Raw genomic sequence first — 22,259 nt, 5'->3', positions numbered from 1 at the left:
GGGAGAAAACACATAAACAGCACGGGCGGTATGTGTTTACACAGCATACCGCCCGTGCTGTTTATGTGTTTTCTCCCTCTGTCCCCGTCTTATTTGCGGTCAATATGATATGCAGTAAATACCAACTAGGCCAATGTGAAGTTCTTCTGATTATCCGCAGCTGAATGAAACCAACGGCATATGGTTTGCCACCATGTTGCACTCTTCTGGGCATTTCTTTATATTCCGCTTAATTCGTTAATTAACTAATATCAATTTTCCAAAATATTTAATATTTGCTTTAGGGCGAAGTGCGTTTCGTTGCGTTGTAGAGGGGGTTCAGAAACAACTGAGCCAAGACTAAAGTAGAACCCTGCAGCCGGAATTAAAGTGACGCCGCGTCGAACAGTCTCCACAATTATCAACCACATCCATGGTATAGTTCGCTATGCGGCTAATTGTGTTCTTCACGATGAGACGCCAAGTACAGCTGCACGTAATCACCGTTTCACCGGTAGTCGGTTCACAATATACACTACAAGGTGTTTGAACCGGCCACCTCCCATCTTCGAAGGAAGAAGCGTTAGGGCGCAGTACTGATCACACACAGTAGGGCCGGTCACTGAAGGTCACGCTACTACATAATGTTGAATGTTCATGCTACAAACGTGAACCTAAGTTAGTTAACTCTATAAAGGTTAGTAGGGCGCGATGGGCCTGATCACGTTTAGATGCACAACCACTGGGGTATAAACATTCCTCGAGTGTCGCACACCGCAGGCCAAGGAGATGATAGTTTCTCACTAGCGACATGCGCTGCGCACTGAAAGCGGGACACTCAAATATAAGGTGCTGAAGTGTCTCGTAGCAGCCACTAGACGTACACAATGGACTTTCCACACGCCCTTGTCTGTATAAACGTTCGTGCACGTTGACGCAACCAACCCTCAGCTTGAGCAGTTGTGCTCTAGCGCGACGAGGCAAGCCTCGACCACGAACACGGGGCGGGAACGTTCCATTTGCGACGCGCTGATATGGATGCTGCTTGATTAGGTGGCGACGAATCAGCAGATGAGCATCATCAAGCTTGCACAAAATTTATGGGCTGTCACAGTTGTTATGAACGCAACTTGAAGTGAGCCGATCAGCCTCTTCATTTCCAGCGATTCCTACGTGTGAAGGTATCCATTGAGCAACGAGAGATACCCCACGGGATGTAATTTTGCTCGCAGGGTCAGTAATGCTGCGCACAAGTGGACAATCAAGCTCACAGCGTTAATTGTAACCTGTTAAGGGCAGCACGGGAGTCCGTAAAGATGACTCAATGGCTGACTAGTAACAACACGCAGCCGCCACGACTCGCGATCTTCTTCCTCTCTCTCTTCTTTCACCTTTCCGTAACAATATTTCGCGGGCTTTCTTTGAACGCCGAAGACCCCCCCCCCCCCCCCGAAGTTAAGCGGCATACCTCCCCTCCCCGCCCCACGCCACCACTCCTCACACACATTCCTAAAGCTCCGCCACAGCAATGTTGAGACTTGACAAATATTAGTCGGTCAACATTTTGCTGTATTTTTCACTCCTCTTGGATGGCGGTAGTTATCGGCATCTCCTGTGGTGTGGAGGCCAGTTTTCTCATCGATTAGGTGCCCGCGCGATTAACTCGAGATGCATTCAGTTGTCACCATCTATTCAACGGGCACGTGCATCGCTGTTACTTCGTTAATTGAACCTTCTTTGTTTAAACTGATCCAGGGACCAGGAAAGGGATTCGGTTCGTGGTCAGCTGGTCTGTATGCTCGTGGAACGAGTTACGGCCGCAGAAAACACCCGTTGCGATTAAGTTTTCCTTTCGCATCGTTATTTCTTTGAGTGACGGCTCGCAGCGACGCTGGCAGATCCTCGGAACCGTATACCCGCGATATGGGTGAGATAAGGTATACCTATAAGCGGTATGACTGTCACTCGTTACCTCGTCTGGTTTTCCCAAATTGTACAGCACATTTCGTGCGAAATTGGCAACTGGAAACAGGAATCGCCAGGAGTTGAGCAATTAAGCGATCTACTAATGGAGAGAGCCAAAGCAACAGCCAAACAGGAAGGAAAAGCGAAAAGTAACAAATTTAACCGTTGTTTATGAAAATATTTATAGATCAACATCTATTTGTTTAAAAAGGAAGTAGAGAAAACGGCGCCGGAAGTGAGAAAAATTCCGTGTATTTTGAATGACGCTTCTACAGTCACCAGTCGAGCCGCCTGACGTAGCCACTTCTCTGCTGTGCTTAAGTGGGTGTTTTTTTAGCCTTCCGCGGTGGGCGCAGTGCGTCTAAAACCGCAACGTCTTGCGCTCTACGTGGTTGTACGGTACTGGCGGCAACGCATCGTTACGCAACTTCCCAAATAACAATATGACTCGGTTTGGGCACTTGGCAGCTCAGTAAACGAGGGATTCAAAAGAACCTGTGATTGTTCCGCAAATATATATTTCTCTATAATTCTTTCAGAGCTAATTAAAAAAACTCTACTATAGCCGGATGCAACTTAAGTCTACATTGAAGCCCCGCCCACGCCCTCATAACCACCAGCCACCATTCCTACGGGAGGCTCCAAATAATTCGTACTTCAAACTTTTCCTGTTACCCAAATAAGGCGGTAACCACAAAAATAAAATTATTAGCGCGTAATTTTATACGTTTTCCCTCACCTATTATAGTGGAATGGCAAAAGCCTAATTCTTTATCGAACTGAAATAAAATGCTTGCTTCACTGCAGCTATCTATTGTCAAGTTTCACTTCAGTTGGCAGTGAAGTTTCGTGAGTAAAACGGGTTCAGCAGTGAAATGAGCTGTACCGCAGACTTTTGAAGAGTGAAATGCTCAGACACCATACACTTTGTCCATGTCTGTTGCACACCTCATTGCTTCCGCCAGTGAAAGGGCTCTTAAGAACAGCAGATGCTCCGGAGGTATCAAGTACGACGCCATTTTGAAAAGGCCGCATGACGACGATTTTGTTTGCTTCTGTGATTGGCTTGCTTGCCAACTGCTGTTTTTAATTTGTATTCTATTATAGTAATCTTTATTTTACGCTTCTTCCCTGCGTAAGTCCATTTGACGTAGTTCCTTGTTCGCCAAGTAAAGGAGAGGTGCATCTTACAGGTACGCCTGCGAGATACACTTTATTTCATTTCTCTTTTGCGGGTTTACGCGTTTTTATGGTGAATGGTAGGCGTTATTCACATTTGTACTAGTAAAGGTATGACCCCCCCCCCCTCATTTTCATAGGAAAGTTACCTTGGGTCGCCCCCCCCCCCCCACACCCCTGAAAAAAAATCCTGGGTATGTGCCTGTACCTCCCTATATAGCGAGGGACCCTGACGGAAACCGAGTGCCTGTAGGGTCTATTCCAAGTCTGCCCATGTCGCGCGGGCACACACCCCTACATGCTTCTTTATATTTTTTCCTCATGCAACACTTCTGACAAAAAAAAATACAAAAAGTTCTAAGCTGCAGTCGAAGGCTTTACTCAGTCAGCTGACGAAAAAAGAAGCGCCCCTGCTGTGGCATGCGCTCGCCTAGCGCAGCTTGGGCGAAAGGGAAGCATAGAAGGTCCTGATGCGACCGTCCAACAGTTGCACCGAATAGTTGTCTTGCTCGTGGACGACGCCCGAGCCGCCACTGGGCGCCGGTGGGCCGCCCGACGTCTGCGTCTGCCGCCACTGCAGACGCCGCATCTCGTCCAGCAGCATGTGCCCCGACAGGCTTGCCTCGTGCACGTCCTCCAGGAGGTTGCTCCTGAGCAGATGCTGCGGAACGCGTACGCGAAGCCGCTGTTACTTATCGCGTGCACGCCTTACTTTCCTGGTGTTCGTTTTACTGCTAACGGCACTTGTTAGGTAGATATAAGGTTCGATTGTTGCTCGTTCCGTCCTTCCTTCCTCGTACTTTTGCGAGGTCGTGAAAGTCAGCCGGCTCTCTTCCCTTTCGTTCTTGAGCTTACGGGCGTCTTAAACGCAAAGGAGGTGGCCGCCACCACCGCATTCTATGTTAGCCTGAGTGTTAAACCTACTTTAATTCGAATAAATTTAAAACAAATAAAAAAGGACAGTAATATAGTAGTAGTAGTAATACAGTAGTAGTAATATAGTAGTATATATAATTACTAATATATAGTAATTAGAACTAGTAGCTTAGTGCGAATAAAACTACGGAAACAAGAAAGACGGACAAGGACTTGTCCGTCTTTCTTGTTTGAGGAAGGACTAACGCTTGTCCTTGTCCATCTTTCTTGTTTCCGTTGTTTTATTCGCGCTAAGCTACTACTTCAAATATGGATGACCAACTAGCCCAACAGTCAACCCATATAGTAATTCCCTTTGCCCATTTATTAGGTTATCCTTAACCAGGCGCTCTTCGCGCAAAGATAATAAAATTTCAGATCTAGTGATTTCAATCGCGCGACGCAATGAGCCCCCTTTCGATTTTCTGTGCGCTCAATGGCTAAAGTTATCTTGCCTTAGTTTAACAGGCCAACTGGTTAGATGCTTTGCTTTTTTTTTTTTTAGATGAGCTGGTGTGCGCTAACGAAGCACGGAAAGGAATGCTTAATTTTTGACGAATTTATGTATTGCTACGGAGCGTATCGAGGCATAAAAGACGCGCCTCGGACTTGGAACCGCCTATTTAGATAGCTGGGCAATGCCGAAAAGTTCGGCCAATGGCCGTGCCTAAAATACCGTGGCGAAGGGTCTTCGTGCGGACTTCGTTTCGGCACTTTGCTCGTGCCCCCCTAAGACTGTTCAAACAACACGCTCTTTCATTGTTGCTAGAAGACTTGCGCAGAGATTGCGACGTAATTATATCATATGTGATCTAACAGGTTCATTGTGACCCTGCAGTGCATTCTTATCCATCTTTATTTTTCGGTAGCTTTTATACCGCGAGGGTGATAAAAATTTTACAATCGTAAATAAACTGGTATGAAAGCTACAGTACCACTAGTGAAAGAAGTCTCGTTTAATTGACTGTCATCAAATTAGGTAGTCCGTTCCTTATATCATCGTTCATCGTACCTTTCATCATTTCGTTCATCAAAAGTAACAGAAAATCGGCCTACGCATTTGAGGAAGAGGAAAGCGTACTACTGCCGGTGCATGCTACTGCCGGTGTAGTGCCGGTGTAAATGCGCCTGGAAGTGTTCGTATAATATAAACACTATATCGCAATAAAATCGAGCTCTCGGTGACACTCTTCCCTGTCATGCTATTGACGAAGAAAGAAGAAAGCGTAGTAAAAAAAAAAGGCCAAATGCACATCGCACAGGACAGGTGCTATCTTGTATAGTATTTGTCCAGTGTTTCTTCTTTTCTACGGTTTTCTGTTTTCGTTTTTCATTATAATTCGCCCAAGAAAATGTTTTCGTTAGCATTCAATTCATATAAACTTTTATGTGGCACTGTACACATCGTTAAAACACATAATAAAAGCGGCCCCTCCTGCAGTAGCACGCTTTCCTCTTCCTCAAATGCGACAGCCGATTTTGTTTCTTTTTATCAAATTATCGTTTTAGTTTTTGTCTTTTAAAGAAAACTAACAGTAGTTCAAAGTAAGAGCGCAATGTTTCATTGTTGCTATTGTTGTTCAAAGGCCCTGCCTTGCACGACAGCTTATGATGTATTATTTTAATAGCAGCATCGCACATGAAGTATCGTTTGATCATGGTCTTTAAAAAGACAGCAAATAAAAGTATCAAGTTAAGCCAGATTCGTGAAGAGCGCGCCTAGATTGATGAATAGATGAGCGTTGCAGTGAACAAAGGCTTAGAACAAGCCAGCAGGGATGTTAAAACGAAAGATTGGTGGCAATTGACACATTTTGATATTTCCGCACCAGCACCCCGTGACGTCATAAATTTTAGCAGTGCCTAGTGGATGCGAAGCAATCTTTTACCAAGAAATAATAGTACACTGTGTTCCAAAGTGAATGAGATCGCAACCTGGCAGCTTTTCGAGGCCTTTAAGGCGGAAACACATGGAGCAACTTTTCGCGAAAAAGCGGAGGTCGGCCGCACGGCAGCGTCCACCCGGAGCCCGGCAGCCGAAATGTAGCTGTTCGCCATCGAAAAAGCTGTGCTTGACATTGTCCGCCGGCGCGCCCGCCGGAAGCGGCGAAAGCAGGAGGGCCGCGAGGACTAAAATCGCGGCTCGTCTACATCCTTCTTCCGGCCGCCAAAATTTGAACCTCGCCGCCGCTACCCCAGGGCTCTACTCTGGACATTCCGCCAATTTTTTTCGAAGCGTGACGTAGGTGCGACTCTTACAAAATGGCGCTGATGACCCTGTTTTGCTTTCGTAACGTGACGTAAACTTCACGCTTTGCCTACGAAACTGAAATGAAGGCACTGAACCTAACGTTCTTGATAAAGCAAAGCAGTTTTCCTCCCCAGCAAAAATAAAGCAGCTACACTCTAAGAACAGTTTACACCCTTTGGCTTGCCCCTTCTGCCACACAAAAATAATCGTCATCTGCCTTGATGCGTTTCCTTTCTTTATCGCTGCAAGCCCGGAACTTTCCAGTGACGAACGGCACGCGCGTTATCAGAAGAGGCACTCCAAAGGGTGTAAACTGTTCTATGCTGATAACGCGCGTGCCGTTCGTTACTGGAAAGTTCCGGGCTCGCAGCGATAAAGAAAGGAAACGCATCAAGGCAGATGACGATTATTTTTGTGTGGCAGAAGGGGCAAGCCAAAGGGTGTAAACTGTTCTTAGAGTGTAGCTCAAAGCGGACGATTATTCCGCCGAAAACGCTTCTCGCTTCCGTCGTCTGCTTCATTAGCTAGGATGTGTCTCCGGGATACGGAATGAGTAATCGTATGTTGGCACCAACGCGCTTGTTTTCTAACTTCAGACAGCATACGCGATCCACCAGTGGTGATGAGCGCACGTTCTAGGCCGCGTTATCGCTATCTCGCAAAACGCAAGTGACTCAGTCCGACTCGCCAGGCTGAGAAAGGGCCGAATATCACCGATAGCGTTGCGCGTGCCAGAAGTATCAGCTTGCGCGACGCAAGCGCAGGCGGTGCCATCTCTTGTTCACTTCGCTGCTTACCCGCACCGCCTAAGGAAACTTCGAGGCACCGCCTTGTGTACGTTTCTTTTTATAAATTAAAAAGCCGCCGTTGTTTCTGATGATGCGAAAAGACATTAATCTTGATTACAATATAAACGCAGCAGTGAAAACTGAAAAATGCCGCAGAAGGTTTCCAATGTTCAACCAATATTATTTCAAATAAACGTGTTTTTTAAACAAACACACTCAGAAAAGTTTACACCCTTTGAGTCGTTTCTTGCCACACAACGATAAACGTCATCTGTCTTGTCCGCATTTCCTTTCTTTAACACTGCGAGCCCGGTACTTTCCAGTAACGAACGGCATGCGCGTTATCAGCATGACATAGCATTGCCGACAGGAAAGTAGCGGGCGCGGCGTTTTCAAGAAAGGAAACGCAAGCAACGCAGATTGCGATTATCGTTGTATGGCAGATATACACCCCAAAGGGTGTAAGCTTTTTTTAGAGTGAACGATGGCCCAAAACACAAATGCTAACACCACCCGCGAGCGATGTCCTTTCCAAAACTTCCGTTTCCCGGCACAAATTTCAATGCACGTGAGCTCTCTACAGCCAATCAGAGAGTCAACATGGCGGATAATGGCCGCCGTGCAGCAGCCATGCGTGTCGACGTGTTGAGCATGGAGGAAGGAAAACTTCCTCCTTCCTCGATGGTGTCGAGAATAGAGCCGTAGAGCCTCCAATCACGATTACCACTGCACAGTGTGAACAATTCGAGCCATTTGTCCGCCTTCTGCAGTCTAGGTTGTGATAAAAAGTTAAAATTGACAAATTAAAATGAAACCTAAATAATAAGTCGTTGTCTATGTCGCCACTAAATAATAAATAGTTTGCCTGTAAAAAACAAAACACATTTTGTTTTAATTTTACTTTGTACTAAACCGTGGCGCCTCTAGCAACACTGAAATCTTGCCGGCAGCCGCCTATCTCTTTCGTTGAATGCGTGTGCTGCACGACGAAGGCACGCCACCATGTTCGCCGCCGAACGTTCACCATATGGGTCGGCCTTTAGAGAAAAAATAAAAGGAGCCGAAAAAGCAAAAAACTTTCTGTACAATCCGTACCACGACGTTAGAAACACTGTTTCCTGGTCTTCTGGTGTTCATTTTGTGCACTAATAGGCAATTGTTGTTGTTTTTTTCACCGAAGGAATTGGGAAATAGTTCTGTAAAGAAGCGCGCGAATCTATATATTGAACTAGTGCTTTACCGATTTACTGCTGCTTTAACGTAGGGGCAGTAATGGTCTCATGAAGTACGTACCGTGATAGAGACGAGCTTGTCATTGGCGTCCTTGTCGACGGCGAGGTGTTCGAGCCTCACCAGGATGCGCGACGCGGAGAGTGCCTCCAGTGTCAGCAAGTGCGCGTTGTCAGGCAGCTCTTCCCGCAGCCCTGAGAACTGTCATGACGCGCCAAGACAAGCCACGCAGTTCGGCTGAGCGCAGCTGTTGGACAGCAGATGCGTATACATGCGACGCAGAAATCAATGAAGCCGTGCTTCACCACTAGCCCCTGTGTATACGTGATCTGCGGTATTCCCTTTGGCAATTCCTGGACTTTAATAATTGAACCGCATTCAGGAGACATTGCTAAAACACGATAACACCAGCTGACCCCCCCCCCTCCTCCCGCTTGCAAGAAAAGGTGACAAATAAACACGTCGAAGCGGCCACTGCGATAAAAATGCGAGACTTACAACAAACACTAGCCACCTCGAAAGATATCTGCTTCAAAACCAACTGTTTCCAATATGCGCTTCGATTTCGTGGCGGTAGCCCCATTATGATGGCGCAGGCCACGCCGCACGTGTAAGGACTGTTCATGCTTCGACACGTGTACATAGGAGGTACCTGACAACTCCCATGTGCACAGCTGCATAATATGCCTGAGCAGAAGAGTAAAGTCAAAAGCTATATGTCATTCAGCTGCCTAAGCGAGGCATTTTACGGAGCGGAAGGGGTTCTTATAGCGTCTGCCTTGACTCTTTCACGCTACCCGCACGTGGCCTACATGAAACGGCGCCTGACAGCAACTTCCCAGTTGTTTAAATACTTGGCAGGAAAGACGTGGGGGATGTCAGTAGACGCAATGCTTAAACTCTACAGAGCTCTCTTTCTCGGTTTTCTAAGATATAGTCTACCTGTACTGACCAACACCTGCAAGACAAATATTCGTGTTCTGCAGGCAGCACAAGCTCAAGCACTCAGAGTCTGCCTTGGTTTGCCCAGATGCACCTCAACAGAGGCAACTCTTGCGATTGCTCGGGACCATCCAATGCGAACTCACATTACGGTGGAAGCCCTGAGAACGCACATCAGACATATTGCACGTGCCACCTATCACCACCTTGCAGCACTACCTTCAGACAGGCACCAATCATCATTCTCTAAAACTATCATCAAATACAACGACAAACTTCCATCGGGCTTCACCGCTGCATCTAAACCATCGATACCCCCTTGGTGTCTTATCAGCCCCACAGTCCATCTCAGTGTATCAGGAATCGGAAAAAAGTCTGAACTGTCGTCGCCTGTGCTGAAACAACTGTCTCTGCTTCTTCTGCACGAGAGGTACGCGGACAGGGAACACATTTATACCGATGGTTCCACAAACATCCAGTGTTCGTCCGGTGCTGTGGTTGTCCCAGCAAAAGCTATTACCATCAGCTTTAGGACTGACCACCCAACAACATCGACATCTGCTGAACTAGCTGCTCTTCGCGCTGCACTTCGTGTCGTCAATCGGGAGCCACCTCGACAATGGTCAATCTTCAGTGATTCAAAGGCAGCCCTACAATCTGTACTATCAGCTCTGCGTCGCGGGCCATTCGAACAGCTCGTATTCGATATTAGATACCTACTCCATACATCACAGGAGAAAGGACACCACGTGACGTTTCAGTGGCTGCCAAGTCACTGCGGCGTCAGTGGAAATGAAGACGCCGATAATGCCGCTCGGGCAGCTCTTGACGACGCACAAGAAGAGGCCATACCGCTTTCACGATCCGACGCAGCTAGCAGACTTCGAGTGCTTGCACAGGAGATCACGCTATCTCTATGGTGCACACCAAACAGCCAGACCACCCAGAGCAACCGTCAATACCACCTGCCCTCTTTGATGCATCTCTATATGCCAACTGGACTCCGTCGAAGAGAGGCGACTCTGCTTTAGCGCTTATGGCTAGGGGTGGCTTTCACTAAATCTTACTCCTTCCGCATTGGAATGGCCGACAACGCTCTCTGTAATGCCTGTCTTTGCGAGGAGACGCTGGAACATGTTCTGTGCGACTGTCCTGAATATAATGTTCAGCGACAGTCCCTGGCACCTGTTCTAGCGCGCCTTGACAGTAGACCATTGTCCCTCGACACGATTTTCACATGCCGCCGACAGAAGATATCGCAAGTGAAGGCGACAAAGGGACTACTTCGGTTTTTGAAAGAGACAGGATTGGACAAGCGGTTGTGAGAGTGATGTCGCGTACCATGCCAGATTGATGGACTCCAACGGACGATGTGTGTGTGCTGTGCTATGTGCTCTCTCTCCCTCTCCCCCTTCCCCACCTTTAATCTCCCCCATCCCTCTCCCATGTGTAGGGTAGCAAACCGGTTACGCTAAACTGGTTAACCTCCCTACCTTTCCTTCTCCACTTTTTCCTTCCTTCCTTCCTTCCTTCACGCTACTTTTTGGGTCGTGAACGGCAAGCTAAACAGTAATAATAAAAATTTATAGACCACTTGCGCGTTCTGTCCTGAACATAGGACGCAACATTGCAAAGCCGTTACCTCAGGGCTACACGATCTCGAGTACTGGTACTGCTCTCCGACCGAAGCAAAGCATCGGTGATCATTGCAAGACTGGCACGGACAAATTTCGGGATAGCGTCTTTTCAAAGAGACAGCGTTGGCGCGAACCTTGAGAAAATATATCCTCATACGCAGGCAGAATCGTGATATGAACTAGTTTCTGCAATTGGACGTGGCACTTCTCCTGAACGGGTCTGTTCCCCGTATTTTTCTTTGTTATCTGTTTCTTTGCAACGTGTCCTTGCGCAAAAAAAAAAAATGTGTTCTGGATAGTCTAGTTATCTTCACGCAATGTCTGCCCGTCTGGCGCCACCTGCATTTTTTTTTCCTTCATTCGATTTTTTCTGCGCCTGAAAAGATGGCCCGCCTACCAATCCTTCATGATGTCTTCATTATGGAAACGTTTTTTTTCTTTTTTTAGGAAACATAAATATGCTTCCCAACGTAAAATAGAATGTGAGACTCGTCTCGAATTAGCGTTTTCTTACACTCCGCAAGTTTTCGTACATTTCTTAAGTACCAAAAACCAGGAGGGCTCGTGCTTTAGTTGTATGCCCGTTCTTTTTAAATTAATTTTCGCTTCCTAATTCTCATTCGGCTGATGCCTGACGGCACGTAAATAATGTAAGAGGGATCACGTTTATCGGCATCATTATAATGCTTAATTAAACCTCACATAAAGAAATACTGGAGCCTGGGGCTACAAAGCTTCATAATTCCCGACTTGCTCGAAGAAATCGAAAGTGAGCGCAGCTAGTATCTCGCAACTTAGTGGTTCTGCTTCATGTTCCAGACACTCTGTTTTGCCAATGTTTTCTCATAATTCCACTTCTGCAGATGACACAAACAAAAAGCGAACAAAAGAAAAAAAAAGTGATGGTTAATGAATGTAAATTCCTGCTCCCAAAAGCTAAGCCTGGGGCTGCAGCCGACAGCATTTTTACCTCAGTCCAGTGCTGTTTTCATTAAAATCACGCGAGCATCTGCTTCGCGTTCCCTATAATTAAAGGCGCCGGAACTTTGTGAGCGCAGCACCCTGTTGCTTTTTTTTTTTTTTGGAAGGCATCTCGCATACCTAGCGAACGAATCACGCACGCTGGACTCGAGCGCACTCACATTTCCTGTGGCGAGCATGCTGTCCACCGACTCCCTGCCCAGCTTGTAGTACGCGAGCGTGGGCGCGTAGACGAGCTGGAGCGCCTGCTGGCGCATGCGGGGCCAGCCGGAGGTGCCGAGGTGCAGCCAGTGGTGGCCGCGCACCACCGACGTGTCGTTCAGCGCCTCGCCGAGGCCGCACCCGTCGTCTTCCACCAGCCGGCGGTGCACCTGCGACCCGGCAACGACAGCTCAGCAGCCGCGACTCTTGTAGCGGCATCCGCCGCGTATAACGGCAATAGCGAGGGAGTGCACATCAATCGCTTGTTACTGCGTTCTATGGGTACACCGGCTATAATGGCAGCTTTGATTAAGTCTAGTTTCTGATGGCATCAGAGCTGGTAAACTACAAGAGCGACTTCGGGTACCTCTTGTTAGCAGCGATCACTGTGGACAAGATATGAAAGATAACATGTAGTTTTGGAAAATCTTCATTTTTCAAGAACTTCCCGGTCGTTGCAGTGCTTCTCTCTCTTCATGCTACTGCAGCCATGCAGGACACGAATAAGAAGGTGCTTAAGCAATTTTTAACTGATAGTATGCGGCAGCAAAGCCGTTGCTTTTTCTTTTTTCCTTTTTGGTACTCTGAAACAGACAGGCGTCAGCATGACGCAGCATCGTTTTAAGTCAAAGCGTCATTGGTTGCTCTCTCTTATCAGCTCCACGATGATTTCCTTACAGGCAATTCATATAATTGCGACGTTGAAGAGACTCCTTCATTATTTCCGCACATGGTCGCTTGCCGTGGCTGCGTTTCCCAGTTCATTGCAGAATACAGACGATAATGTGGCACGCACTGTCCGTGTTGAATGAAATTGCAGCGAAGAAACGCGCGGATATATACCGACACAGATACAATTCGTTTCAGGAGGCGCTGCTTGATTTCCCATCCGAACATCGCCACAAAAATCAAATATCACCACTCTGAACAAGCAAAAGAAAGAGGCGCATTTAATTGCACCGAGATTACGAGCGTACGGCCATCACTCCGATGATACGCATTTCGCAAGATCATCATTGCTTTTTAGTCTTAGTGTTTTCTGGACCGAAGATTTCGGCGATTTCAGTCCTCGAGAGCTGACATCTGGATTAACGCTAATGCCTAACATTTCGTACTTGGATCAGAGCCAATGTCGTGGCAATCCACGACGCTGAGAAATTTCCAGTTGGCCCTGCGGGATCGGCAATCTCGAAACTTATCAAGCCTCCGACCAGCATACTCATGCATGCCATAGCGGGTGTGAATCGGGAGGTGTTCGGCTGTGTTGGCGGCCACACTCGTCATACTCCTCCCATGAAATCTGACATGCCAACAATGCAGTGATATCTTCGATGGAGTGAAAAGCAAACAGCTGCTAAGCGCTACGAATTACTTCAAGAGTGTACTACAACCCTTAGGCCATATGTTGGTGCAATAGAGTAGTACTACTACGGGCTGAATTTATGCAGAATTTTTTTTTTACTACCATGAGCTCAATCTCCCCGTCGTGAAGGCTGGCCGTCCCTTGGGATGAGTCGGGCAGGATGGTCATTTGCATGTTTCGAACCACGTCCTGTAGGGTTTGGTGGAAGAGAAGCAAGCGCGTGAGTTGCGTCGCTACCACAATGTTTGAGTACAGCGCTGTATATTGACTTTACCAAAGAGACGAATGCCGCAAGGCAGGCGATTCTGATTACAAATGAGAGCACGGTTACCTTAATGTACACCCAAGACACGACGGGGTAGTACTGCGAAGCTGTAGTCTTCCAGTTGTCTGTTCCTTTCTTTGCCACAGGACCCCGTCTGGGAAAAGGTAATTCCATGCCGTGGCGAAAAAAAAAAATATCGATCGTATTAGCATGTCATCACAGAGGTGACTATATTTGCACAGCTGTCTATAAGCGGTCGAAGAGGAGGGAGGGAGGAGCGTTGCTAGCTGCAAGTGCAAAAGAAAAAAAATGATGTGTTGTTCTCCTTTTGCTCAACTATGTCTTGCGCTTCGTTTGTTGAGCTGAGGCTTGTCTTTCAACATAGCAAAGGCCTGCACCAATCGATAATTGACTGAATCTGTTCAGAAATAGGGAAGGCAAAGAGAGGTTTCGGCTGTATTAGAAACTTTCTTAACTTTGGCACCAACAATAGATGGTTGACGACTTGTTTTCATTAAGAGATAAGACGAGAAGAAAAGGATTTAACGTTGGAATAAAACATAAATGACGACGCTAATATGTTCACCATGTCTCTGGCACGATGCCAAGGACTCTGCAGTGTCTAAGGCATGATGCCTAATACAAAGGCAGAGTTTTGCGAAAGGCGCTCACTCGTGTGGTTTGAAAAGTCCTTTCTTCACTTGACTTCATGCGCACAAAGTTTCGACGTCCTTCTGATCTGCCAAGCTACATATCCGTGGCGGCATTACCATATACAGCCAAGGCCGGGTACTACATCTGCAGTTCTTCAGTCGATTAGTTGTTTTGCATGAAATACATAGCATAACAAACTTCCAGCTGTCCTAAAGAAAACAAAATTGCACTCTGTGCGCAAGCGAAGTCCCGCAAATAAAGCTGGACGTACTACACTTCAAAAGCGTGCATCGCTGATAGGTAGTAATGTGATTCAAAAACATTATACAGGATTAGCTGTTGAATATATTTAAGGCTATATGGCAGCTAAAACTACGCCCGTTCAATTGCGTCATTAGCTCACGAAAACAAAACGGCGAACGCGTATTATTTATGAGAATCATAACTCCACATTGCAAGAACACTTTCTTTATTTCCGGACTGCGATGAGAATACACGAACTATGAGTAAAGAGCGCGGTAATTATTTAACATCAGCCAATTTTGTTAATTTCTTGCAACTAGTGGTAATTTCATATATTCATAATTGAAAACCTTGGCTTACCATCTATCATACCTCGTTTCACAGTTTCAAGCGCGGATGAATTGATGGGTTTTATGAGCACCCGCTTTGAAGCGGTCTGCATGGTGTCTGGTACCACGGAGGTAATTTATTTTAATGTGAAGTGTTCTCTGCCTCATCCCAGGCCCATCGCAGTAAATGGGCAGGTAGGTTCCTGTCCCGCCTTGTTTCGGGCCTCTTCACTAAGAAGAATATTGACGATTGCAAGATCGAACCTCTGACTCCAAACACAACAGCTTGATGCTCTAACCTTTGCATGATGATGATGATGATGATGATGATGATGTGTGTTTTATTGGTTTAAGGGCCAGGGATGGCCACAAAGAGCACCAACAGCCTTTGTATGGCCGACACATTAAAATTTCTTGAGCACTGTCAAATCGCCAGAGTGATCCACTCTGGTGGATGGTGTTGCATCCTGGAAGCCTCTCTAACAGGAACAGCATTCTCAATGAAGTTGTCACGTACAGAATGTACACTGATATCCGCATGATGAATGCGTGATGGATGCGGGCCTTCCACGAACTGTCTAAGCCCAGGAGCAATATTAAATCCTATATATGGAGCACCGAGTGTGTTATCAATCGGCAAGAATCGTATACCATGCACGTTCATGGGCAATTTTATTTTAATGGTTCATTGCAGAACATCGCAATGAAAAGCTGTTTACCATACAATGTAGCAAAAACATACATAATTAAGTTTGTGCCGCGCTCACAAATTGGACGAAGGACGAAGAAGGTACACACAGGACACGCGCTGTGGGTACATATAGAAAAAAAAATGTTCAGTTGTTTCTGTTTTTTTTAAATAACAGAGGATTATTCGTCCAGGATATAAACATTTATTTTTGCTGGAGGCACGCTCTAACGAATAATGTGTTTGTGTGTAACTTAAAGAAGAAACTCTTATGAGCAGGTGCGACCGGCATTTTTTTAATTCTTTTGTGTAATATTTTTTCTGAGGGCTCCAGAATGTGCAGTGCGGTAGGGAGCGTAACATCAAGATCTTCGTAAGGTCATTCTTATTAATGTTTTTTTTTTTCGAAGGCGGAGCTGGGGGGACAAATTAGACAAATATTCTAATGAAAATATGACGTGCAGCATACGACAAGAATGCAAAACCTCGCGCATATATTTAGTAATAGCACCACACATAAGAGGAAACTAATAGACCAATGAAGCAATCTACCTAAGCGTATTGGTATGAAAAACACGTGAAAAACAGTGTTCTTTGTCTCATAAATATATGGACCAGACAAATGCCATCCTTTTTAACGAGAATAAACAGGTTCGTCCGAGCGTTTTTCGCCCACGCTGAAGCCCAACTAAATACAGCACATGACATAAAAATTGTAACAGCGCAAACACATGCAACCACACATGCAACCACACACAACTACAGGGCTTGTGTCTCGTCCTTCGTACTTTGTGGTTGCATGTGTTTGCGCTGTTACAATATTTATGTCAAGTATGCACCAACTCGCCCAGAAATAAGTTTTAATACAGCACATGGTCGATGAATTCTTTGAATACTAATACGTGATACGTACAATACATTCATCACATACGAGCTCTTGGACACAGGGAGCCCATGACAAACCGTAGAGCGCGCGAACAACGAGGGTTGCCTCCCTTGCCACGCGTCTGCCTTTTCTTTTACGCGTGACGTTTGAACTTCCGAGTGATCATCGGTGTCGTTGCATTTGTCTAAATTAACGTCGAGGTACTGCGTCGGCAGAGCTGACCAATGCGAACTGAAAAAGTTCTTAGGCTTTGTAAACCAGTTTTCAAGTCAGAAGCTAGAGCTCTTTTCCCTATTTATGCAGAAACCTGCGGGTTAGCAAAAGGTTTTCGACATCAGTAACTAAATGGATATTGTCCATATTTGTGCAAGAAGCAACCATATCATGCGCATAAGCGAGGATCTTCACATGAGCAGAGAGAGAGAGATAAAAGGAAGGCAGGCATGCTAACCCGTCGAGAGTTCGGTTGGCTGCCCTGATCTGGGTGATGGGAGAAGGGGAATAAAGAGAAGAGAGATAGGGAGAGAGGAGGTAGAGAGAAGTGCACGGACAGCACTAAAGAGTCAAAGGCGCTCACACAAGCCCGGCGTTCCCAGAAAGCACAAAAGTGCCTTCACTGCCTTCTGAGCCGGTGATCGGTGGGGACGATGTTCTAGCATTGTCTGTTCACTCAGAAGACGATCGTCTAGTTTCCTGAATCAGTTGGACGTAGATTGTCTTGTTGCTTCAAATTGAGTACAGTGGCACAACAGGTGGTCAACATTCTCCTCGCAGTCACAGACATCACACGCAGGACCTTCAGCCATTCCAATTACTGCTGAATAAGCTTTCGTGAAGGCAACTCCCAACCACGACCGACAAAGAACAGACGCTTCTCGTTGGTGCAGTCCGGCTGGAGGTCCGAGTTGCAGCGAAGGATTTAGTCTATGCAGTCTGGTGCACCTTGTAAGGGCGGTATTCCACTCAGCTAACTAAAGTGTGCGTGCTAGAATGCGAACCGGTCTCGCAGCGTCTGTTCTTGATTGGACGTCTGAGTTGCTTTACCTTTGTCATCATTTCGAATGATACCGCAATGGCCTGGTATCCATTGAAAAGAGGTATCATGGCTTTTTTTCTATGAAGTGATGGATAAGTTCCACGATTTCGGACGTCAGCGGATAGTGAGTTCCATGTCGGAGAAACGACTGCACACATTGCAAGGCAGGCAATGAATCGCAGAAGACTGCCCATTTTCCATGGCTCTCTGTATCGATCACATGAAGCGCACCGCGGAGAGCCGCGTGCTCTGCAGCTGTAGATGTAGTGATATGGGAAGTTTTGAACTGTCGGGTTATACCCCTTGTTGGTATAACTACAGCGTCACCGGAACTGATTGACGTAGTTGAACCATCAGTATAGTCGTGTGTGCAGTCGCTCTATTTTTAGTACAAGAGGAGTAGACTAAGTTGCTTAAGTGCAGATGACGGTAAGTACGACTTTTTCTGAAGTCCTGGGATTTTGACGTTTACTTGAGTACGGCTCATAAACCATGGAGGAATCGAAGGTTTTTCTGCAGGTGCGTACACTGACGTAAGAGAGGCACGGTGCGCGAAAACAGTTAGACTGAATGTTCTGTGGGGCCTTTCTACTGGAAGACTTGCGAGGTGGTGGGTAAAGTGTCTTATGTGCACGCGCATTGTTTCAATGGCAATGTGCGTTCTGATAGTGCAATCTTGAGTAACTGCAATGACTTCTGTCGTTGACGTGCTCCGCGGTAGACCAAGGCATATCCTGAGAGCTTAGGCTTGGATACCTTGGATTGTATACAGGTTAGTTGCGCAGTTGTTGGAGATTACCGGTAGGCTGTACCGCAGGAATCTAATAAAGAAGACCCTATACAGTTGCAGCATAGATTGTATGACACTTCCCAGGTCTTTCCTGCTAGGAACCTAAACATATGGCAAATTCCCATCAGACGCTTTTCACATAATTTACATGAGGTTTCCAGGAGAAATTTCTGTTAATAACCACCCCCAAAATCTGCGCTCCAAGCGCTCCAAAACGCGACGCGTTCCATGAACGTTTGTTGCGACACTTCTGCTAGTTTGATGCGGCAGTGTTATCACACTTTGCATCCTTTTCGCCGATGCCATCATAAAGATCTTTTTATCGACGTTGACGAGACTTATCGGGCTATGATAGCATGTATATTTCCCTCGTGCCAACGCCGACTAGCCATTTGAGGCGAATGACGCGCGCTTCACGGCACATAGCACGTGCGCGAGCACCTATCCTCACGGCCGGGCGCGTGCACCGCCTTCGGCCTACATTTCCCAGTCCTTTTCTCGTAGAGCAGATAACGCAAAGAAGACGCTGTGCGACATTTATTTATTTATTTATTTATTTATTTATTTATTTATTTATTTATTTATTTATTTATTTCAGTACTCTCGGGGTCAGAGGCATTACAGAGAGGAGGGGCATACAAATTCGGTGGCAGTTTTCTTAAATTTGTTCACGTCGGTGATGGGCAGCCATGAAGGCAGGGAGATGCATGGTTCCAGTCATTTCCAGTTCGAGGAATTATTGAATTCATGCAAAGGCTAGTTCGGCATTGCGGTATTCCTAACTTGAAGTTGTAGTCAGTGCGTGAAGATATATAAGATGGAGAGAGGAGTACCACGGTAGGGATCAACACAGGTCGTAACGGAACAGGTTTTAACGTTTCTTCCTCGGAATAAAAAGAAAAGATTCATTTTCGTCACGCCGCCATGCTACGGCCGTCGTCTTGCTACGGTCGTAACACAGAGGCTAGTGTGACACACACAATTGCTTGCTTTACATAACCACTTTTGCCCATCTGGTAACTCTTTCAAGAACCCCAAATGATACTGCCTAGCCAGGTACCTGCAAATTGCTGCGCATAACATCGATTCTTACAGAGCATGGGATCTGTATAATTTCTTTTTGCCTTTTTTGTCTTTCTTCTGCGTTTATTCTGGGCCCCTAAGAGTCAGTGGTTTGGGCTTTACAAACCATGGAAACTTGGAATATTTGGTTCTAAAAAATAACAGTCTTCTCTGTCTGTGTTTTACGCAACCAATCGTCCAATCGTCGTTTAGTGTAGCCTCTACACCACCAGAATCATTAATTTATCCCAGGCTATACTACAAGCCCAAGGCCTCGAGCTGTGTAACTGCATCTTCACTTGCTCCTGGGTGAATTTCGATGCATGCTAACCGGACCAGTTGAATGATTTCTGACTATTTTTGCACGCTGCGCACGAGCAGTTGTGATCCGCGAGTTTTCTCCTATAGCTATGCTTTCTCAGGAACCCAGATCTTCGAACTATATCCTGATCACCCTGAACTGTGTCCTTCGAACTGTATCCTGTGTCTTGAGGCACCCTGTTTTTCGCCCTGCCCTTTGGATTACCATTAAATATTTCCTCTTTTGATTTTATCAGCTCTTTGCCGATATAGTTCCATAGCTGGCTTCCTCTTCACATTGTTTATTTGGGATATTCCAATCTCTGCTGCTGTCCGCACTATTAGCGTAACACTGGTTAGCTTCCTGGCACTTTTTCTCTATTGCGAGACAACGTTCTGCAAATAGAAGTACCATACCTTATCACTTATCAGTGCCTTAGCCGTCTATATACTTCACTTCAAGTACCGCAGTAGTTTTTCGAAATTTTGTTCTTAGCCCTCCACACTTCGAAAGACGCCCAGTACATGTATTCTTTTTCAACGTTTTTTCGTGTGCACCTAAAGCTAGTCTTCCAAAAATCTTCTGATTAATATGTGGCTCCGAGTGCACTTCTAATTTTAAACATAAATCTGAGTTTCCATACTTAAGTCCTGGAACAATGACTCCTTTCTACACTGCCCCACACTCTTCGCATCGCCACAACCCTCTTTCTTGTTCTATGGCCACGTTTCTTTTCCCTTTCGCTTACAGTATATTACTTGTTCATGCTTTGCTATGTTATTATTTACTTCTTTAATACATACTCTTCGATAACTCTATTCTTCAACCCTTGATGTTCTGTCTCCCTGTATTGTGTGATTGCCTGACTCTTACTAAATTCCCAAAATTCTGACTTCTCCCCACTAAACCGAAACCTAGTGAATCACCATCTTCGCAAATATCTGCCGGAAGGTAAACATCCCTATGACTATCCGCTAACTGGGGAATATCATCAGCGTACGGTAAACCCGGAATAAGTTGCTCCACCACCACACTTCCTTGTTCGTATACGAGTAAGTATAACCTAATTTACTTGCTTCTAGCCCTCTTCCCCATTCCTATCATGTATACATCATAAAGAGCAGCGGTGATAGCGGGAAACATCGGCGTAAACATGTCTGACAATCTGCTGTATGGCCGCTAGTTCACTTTTCCCAAGCTATTGCCCGTTATCATTCTTTCACATTACTTTTTTTTCACGGTTTAACTTCAACCAGACCGCGACTAAGAACAGTCCACAAAATTTCCGTGTTTACGTTTTCGTGCACAATGCTAATATCCAGGAAAGGAACGCTAAATATAATTTATTTATTTTATTCACAAATACTGCTATCTCATTTTAGAGACATAGCAGAGGTGGGTTACATAACTTATTAACATAACATGTCAACCAACGTGGTTAGGCAGTTCTTTCTGAAATTGATTAGTCGGCAATGAACGCAGAGAACCTTCTAAGTTATTCCATAACTCAACAGTGTGTGGAAAAAAAGAAAACTTGTAGCAATCTACTTTTGGAACGAAGGCATCTATGTTTAATGGGTGAGTACGTCGGGTTACTCGCGCAGTAGGTGTGGTTAGCGAGATAGGCGCTTCAATGTTAGATGATCCGTGAACGATTTTGTGCAGCAGGATTAGGCGGTCACACGTGCGACGAAACGACAATGGGTCCAGTGATAAAGCGTGTGCATGGGATGACGGTGAAAACATACGGTAGTAACGGCCATAAATAAATCTAACAGCTTTTTTTTAATGGATTCTAATTTGGAAATATCCTGTATGCGATAATGATCTGTTCTCTTCTCTGGCAATTTTTATAGTATGTCATTGCAAAAAGCTTTTGCTTGCCCTCCCCCCCTCCCCCTCCCTTTTGCCTGCAAATGCATATCTACTTTTCCCAATGTGCCATTCTGTTCTGGCCAAGCTTGCGTCCTTAAACTGTACGCTAATGGAGATATTATAACTTTGGACTGAAGGAATTAATGTTGGTTCTATTTCCTCCTCTGCAAATGAGTGATCCTACTCTGTCCTCAACTATGCGAGATTTGCGCATCCTTTATGGGTTTTGTTTGTTTGTTTGCTTCATTTTTGTTTTGTTTTTGTTTTTTTTTGTTTTTTCAGTAATTTTAGTAATGTCTTTCTCCTTTTCGGTTTTAGTTCCATAATTATCCTCAAGGCTATTCCATCCGATATGGGTGCCGTACATATTGGCACTTTCCGTTCAACCTTTTTCCTGTTGGTGTTATTCGGAAGTAATTAAATTTTCTGCCTCCCGCGAATTTCTTGTGCATAGCTCTTAAATAATTCAGCTGTATTTCCTTTGGTGCGATTATTTGGTGCGTATGCCCCGTTCAAATTCTTTCGATCTTTGTCATAGGCCTGAACTCTTTAGTCGTTTTTTCCGCCCTCAGAGGTTTTACGGAGTCCCAGAATATCCCCGGTGCGCTTTTGAGTTTTCTCGCGTAATCTCCTGAAAGCCAGAAATTATTTGCGCTTTTGATTTTTCTTTCCTGGACTACAATAAGCAGTTCCCATTCG

General features: G+C 45.7%; 1 protein-coding gene across 1 annotated transcript in view; it reads right to left on the bottom strand.

Moving 5' to 3' along the window:
• Nucleotides 1-3,478: 3,478 nt before the first annotated feature.
• Nucleotides 3,479-22,259, bottom strand: part of LOC135907441 (lysosomal alpha-mannosidase-like) — a 99,299-nt gene continuing 80,518 nt past the window's right edge. The window contains exons 21-25 of the mRNA XM_065439124.1: nucleotides 13,763-13,850; nucleotides 13,534-13,620; nucleotides 12,029-12,238; nucleotides 8,371-8,508; nucleotides 3,479-3,784 (exon numbers count right to left, since the gene is read on the bottom strand). Coding sequence (XP_065295196.1) covers nucleotides 3,554-3,784; nucleotides 8,371-8,508; nucleotides 12,029-12,238; nucleotides 13,534-13,620; nucleotides 13,763-13,850 — 754 coding nt within the window. The 3' untranslated portion in view covers nucleotides 3,479-3,553. The remainder of the gene's footprint in view (nucleotides 3,785-8,370; nucleotides 8,509-12,028; nucleotides 12,239-13,533; nucleotides 13,621-13,762; nucleotides 13,851-22,259) is intronic.

Source organism: Dermacentor albipictus, chromosome 1 (genome assembly GCF_038994185.2).
Source record: "Dermacentor albipictus isolate Rhodes 1998 colony chromosome 1, USDA_Dalb.pri_finalv2, whole genome shotgun sequence".
Lineage (NCBI taxonomy): Eukaryota > Metazoa > Arthropoda > Arachnida > Ixodida > Ixodidae > Dermacentor > Dermacentor albipictus.
The sequence above is the reverse complement of the archived record's forward strand: the minus strand, read 5'-3'. Positions and strand labels throughout refer to the sequence as shown.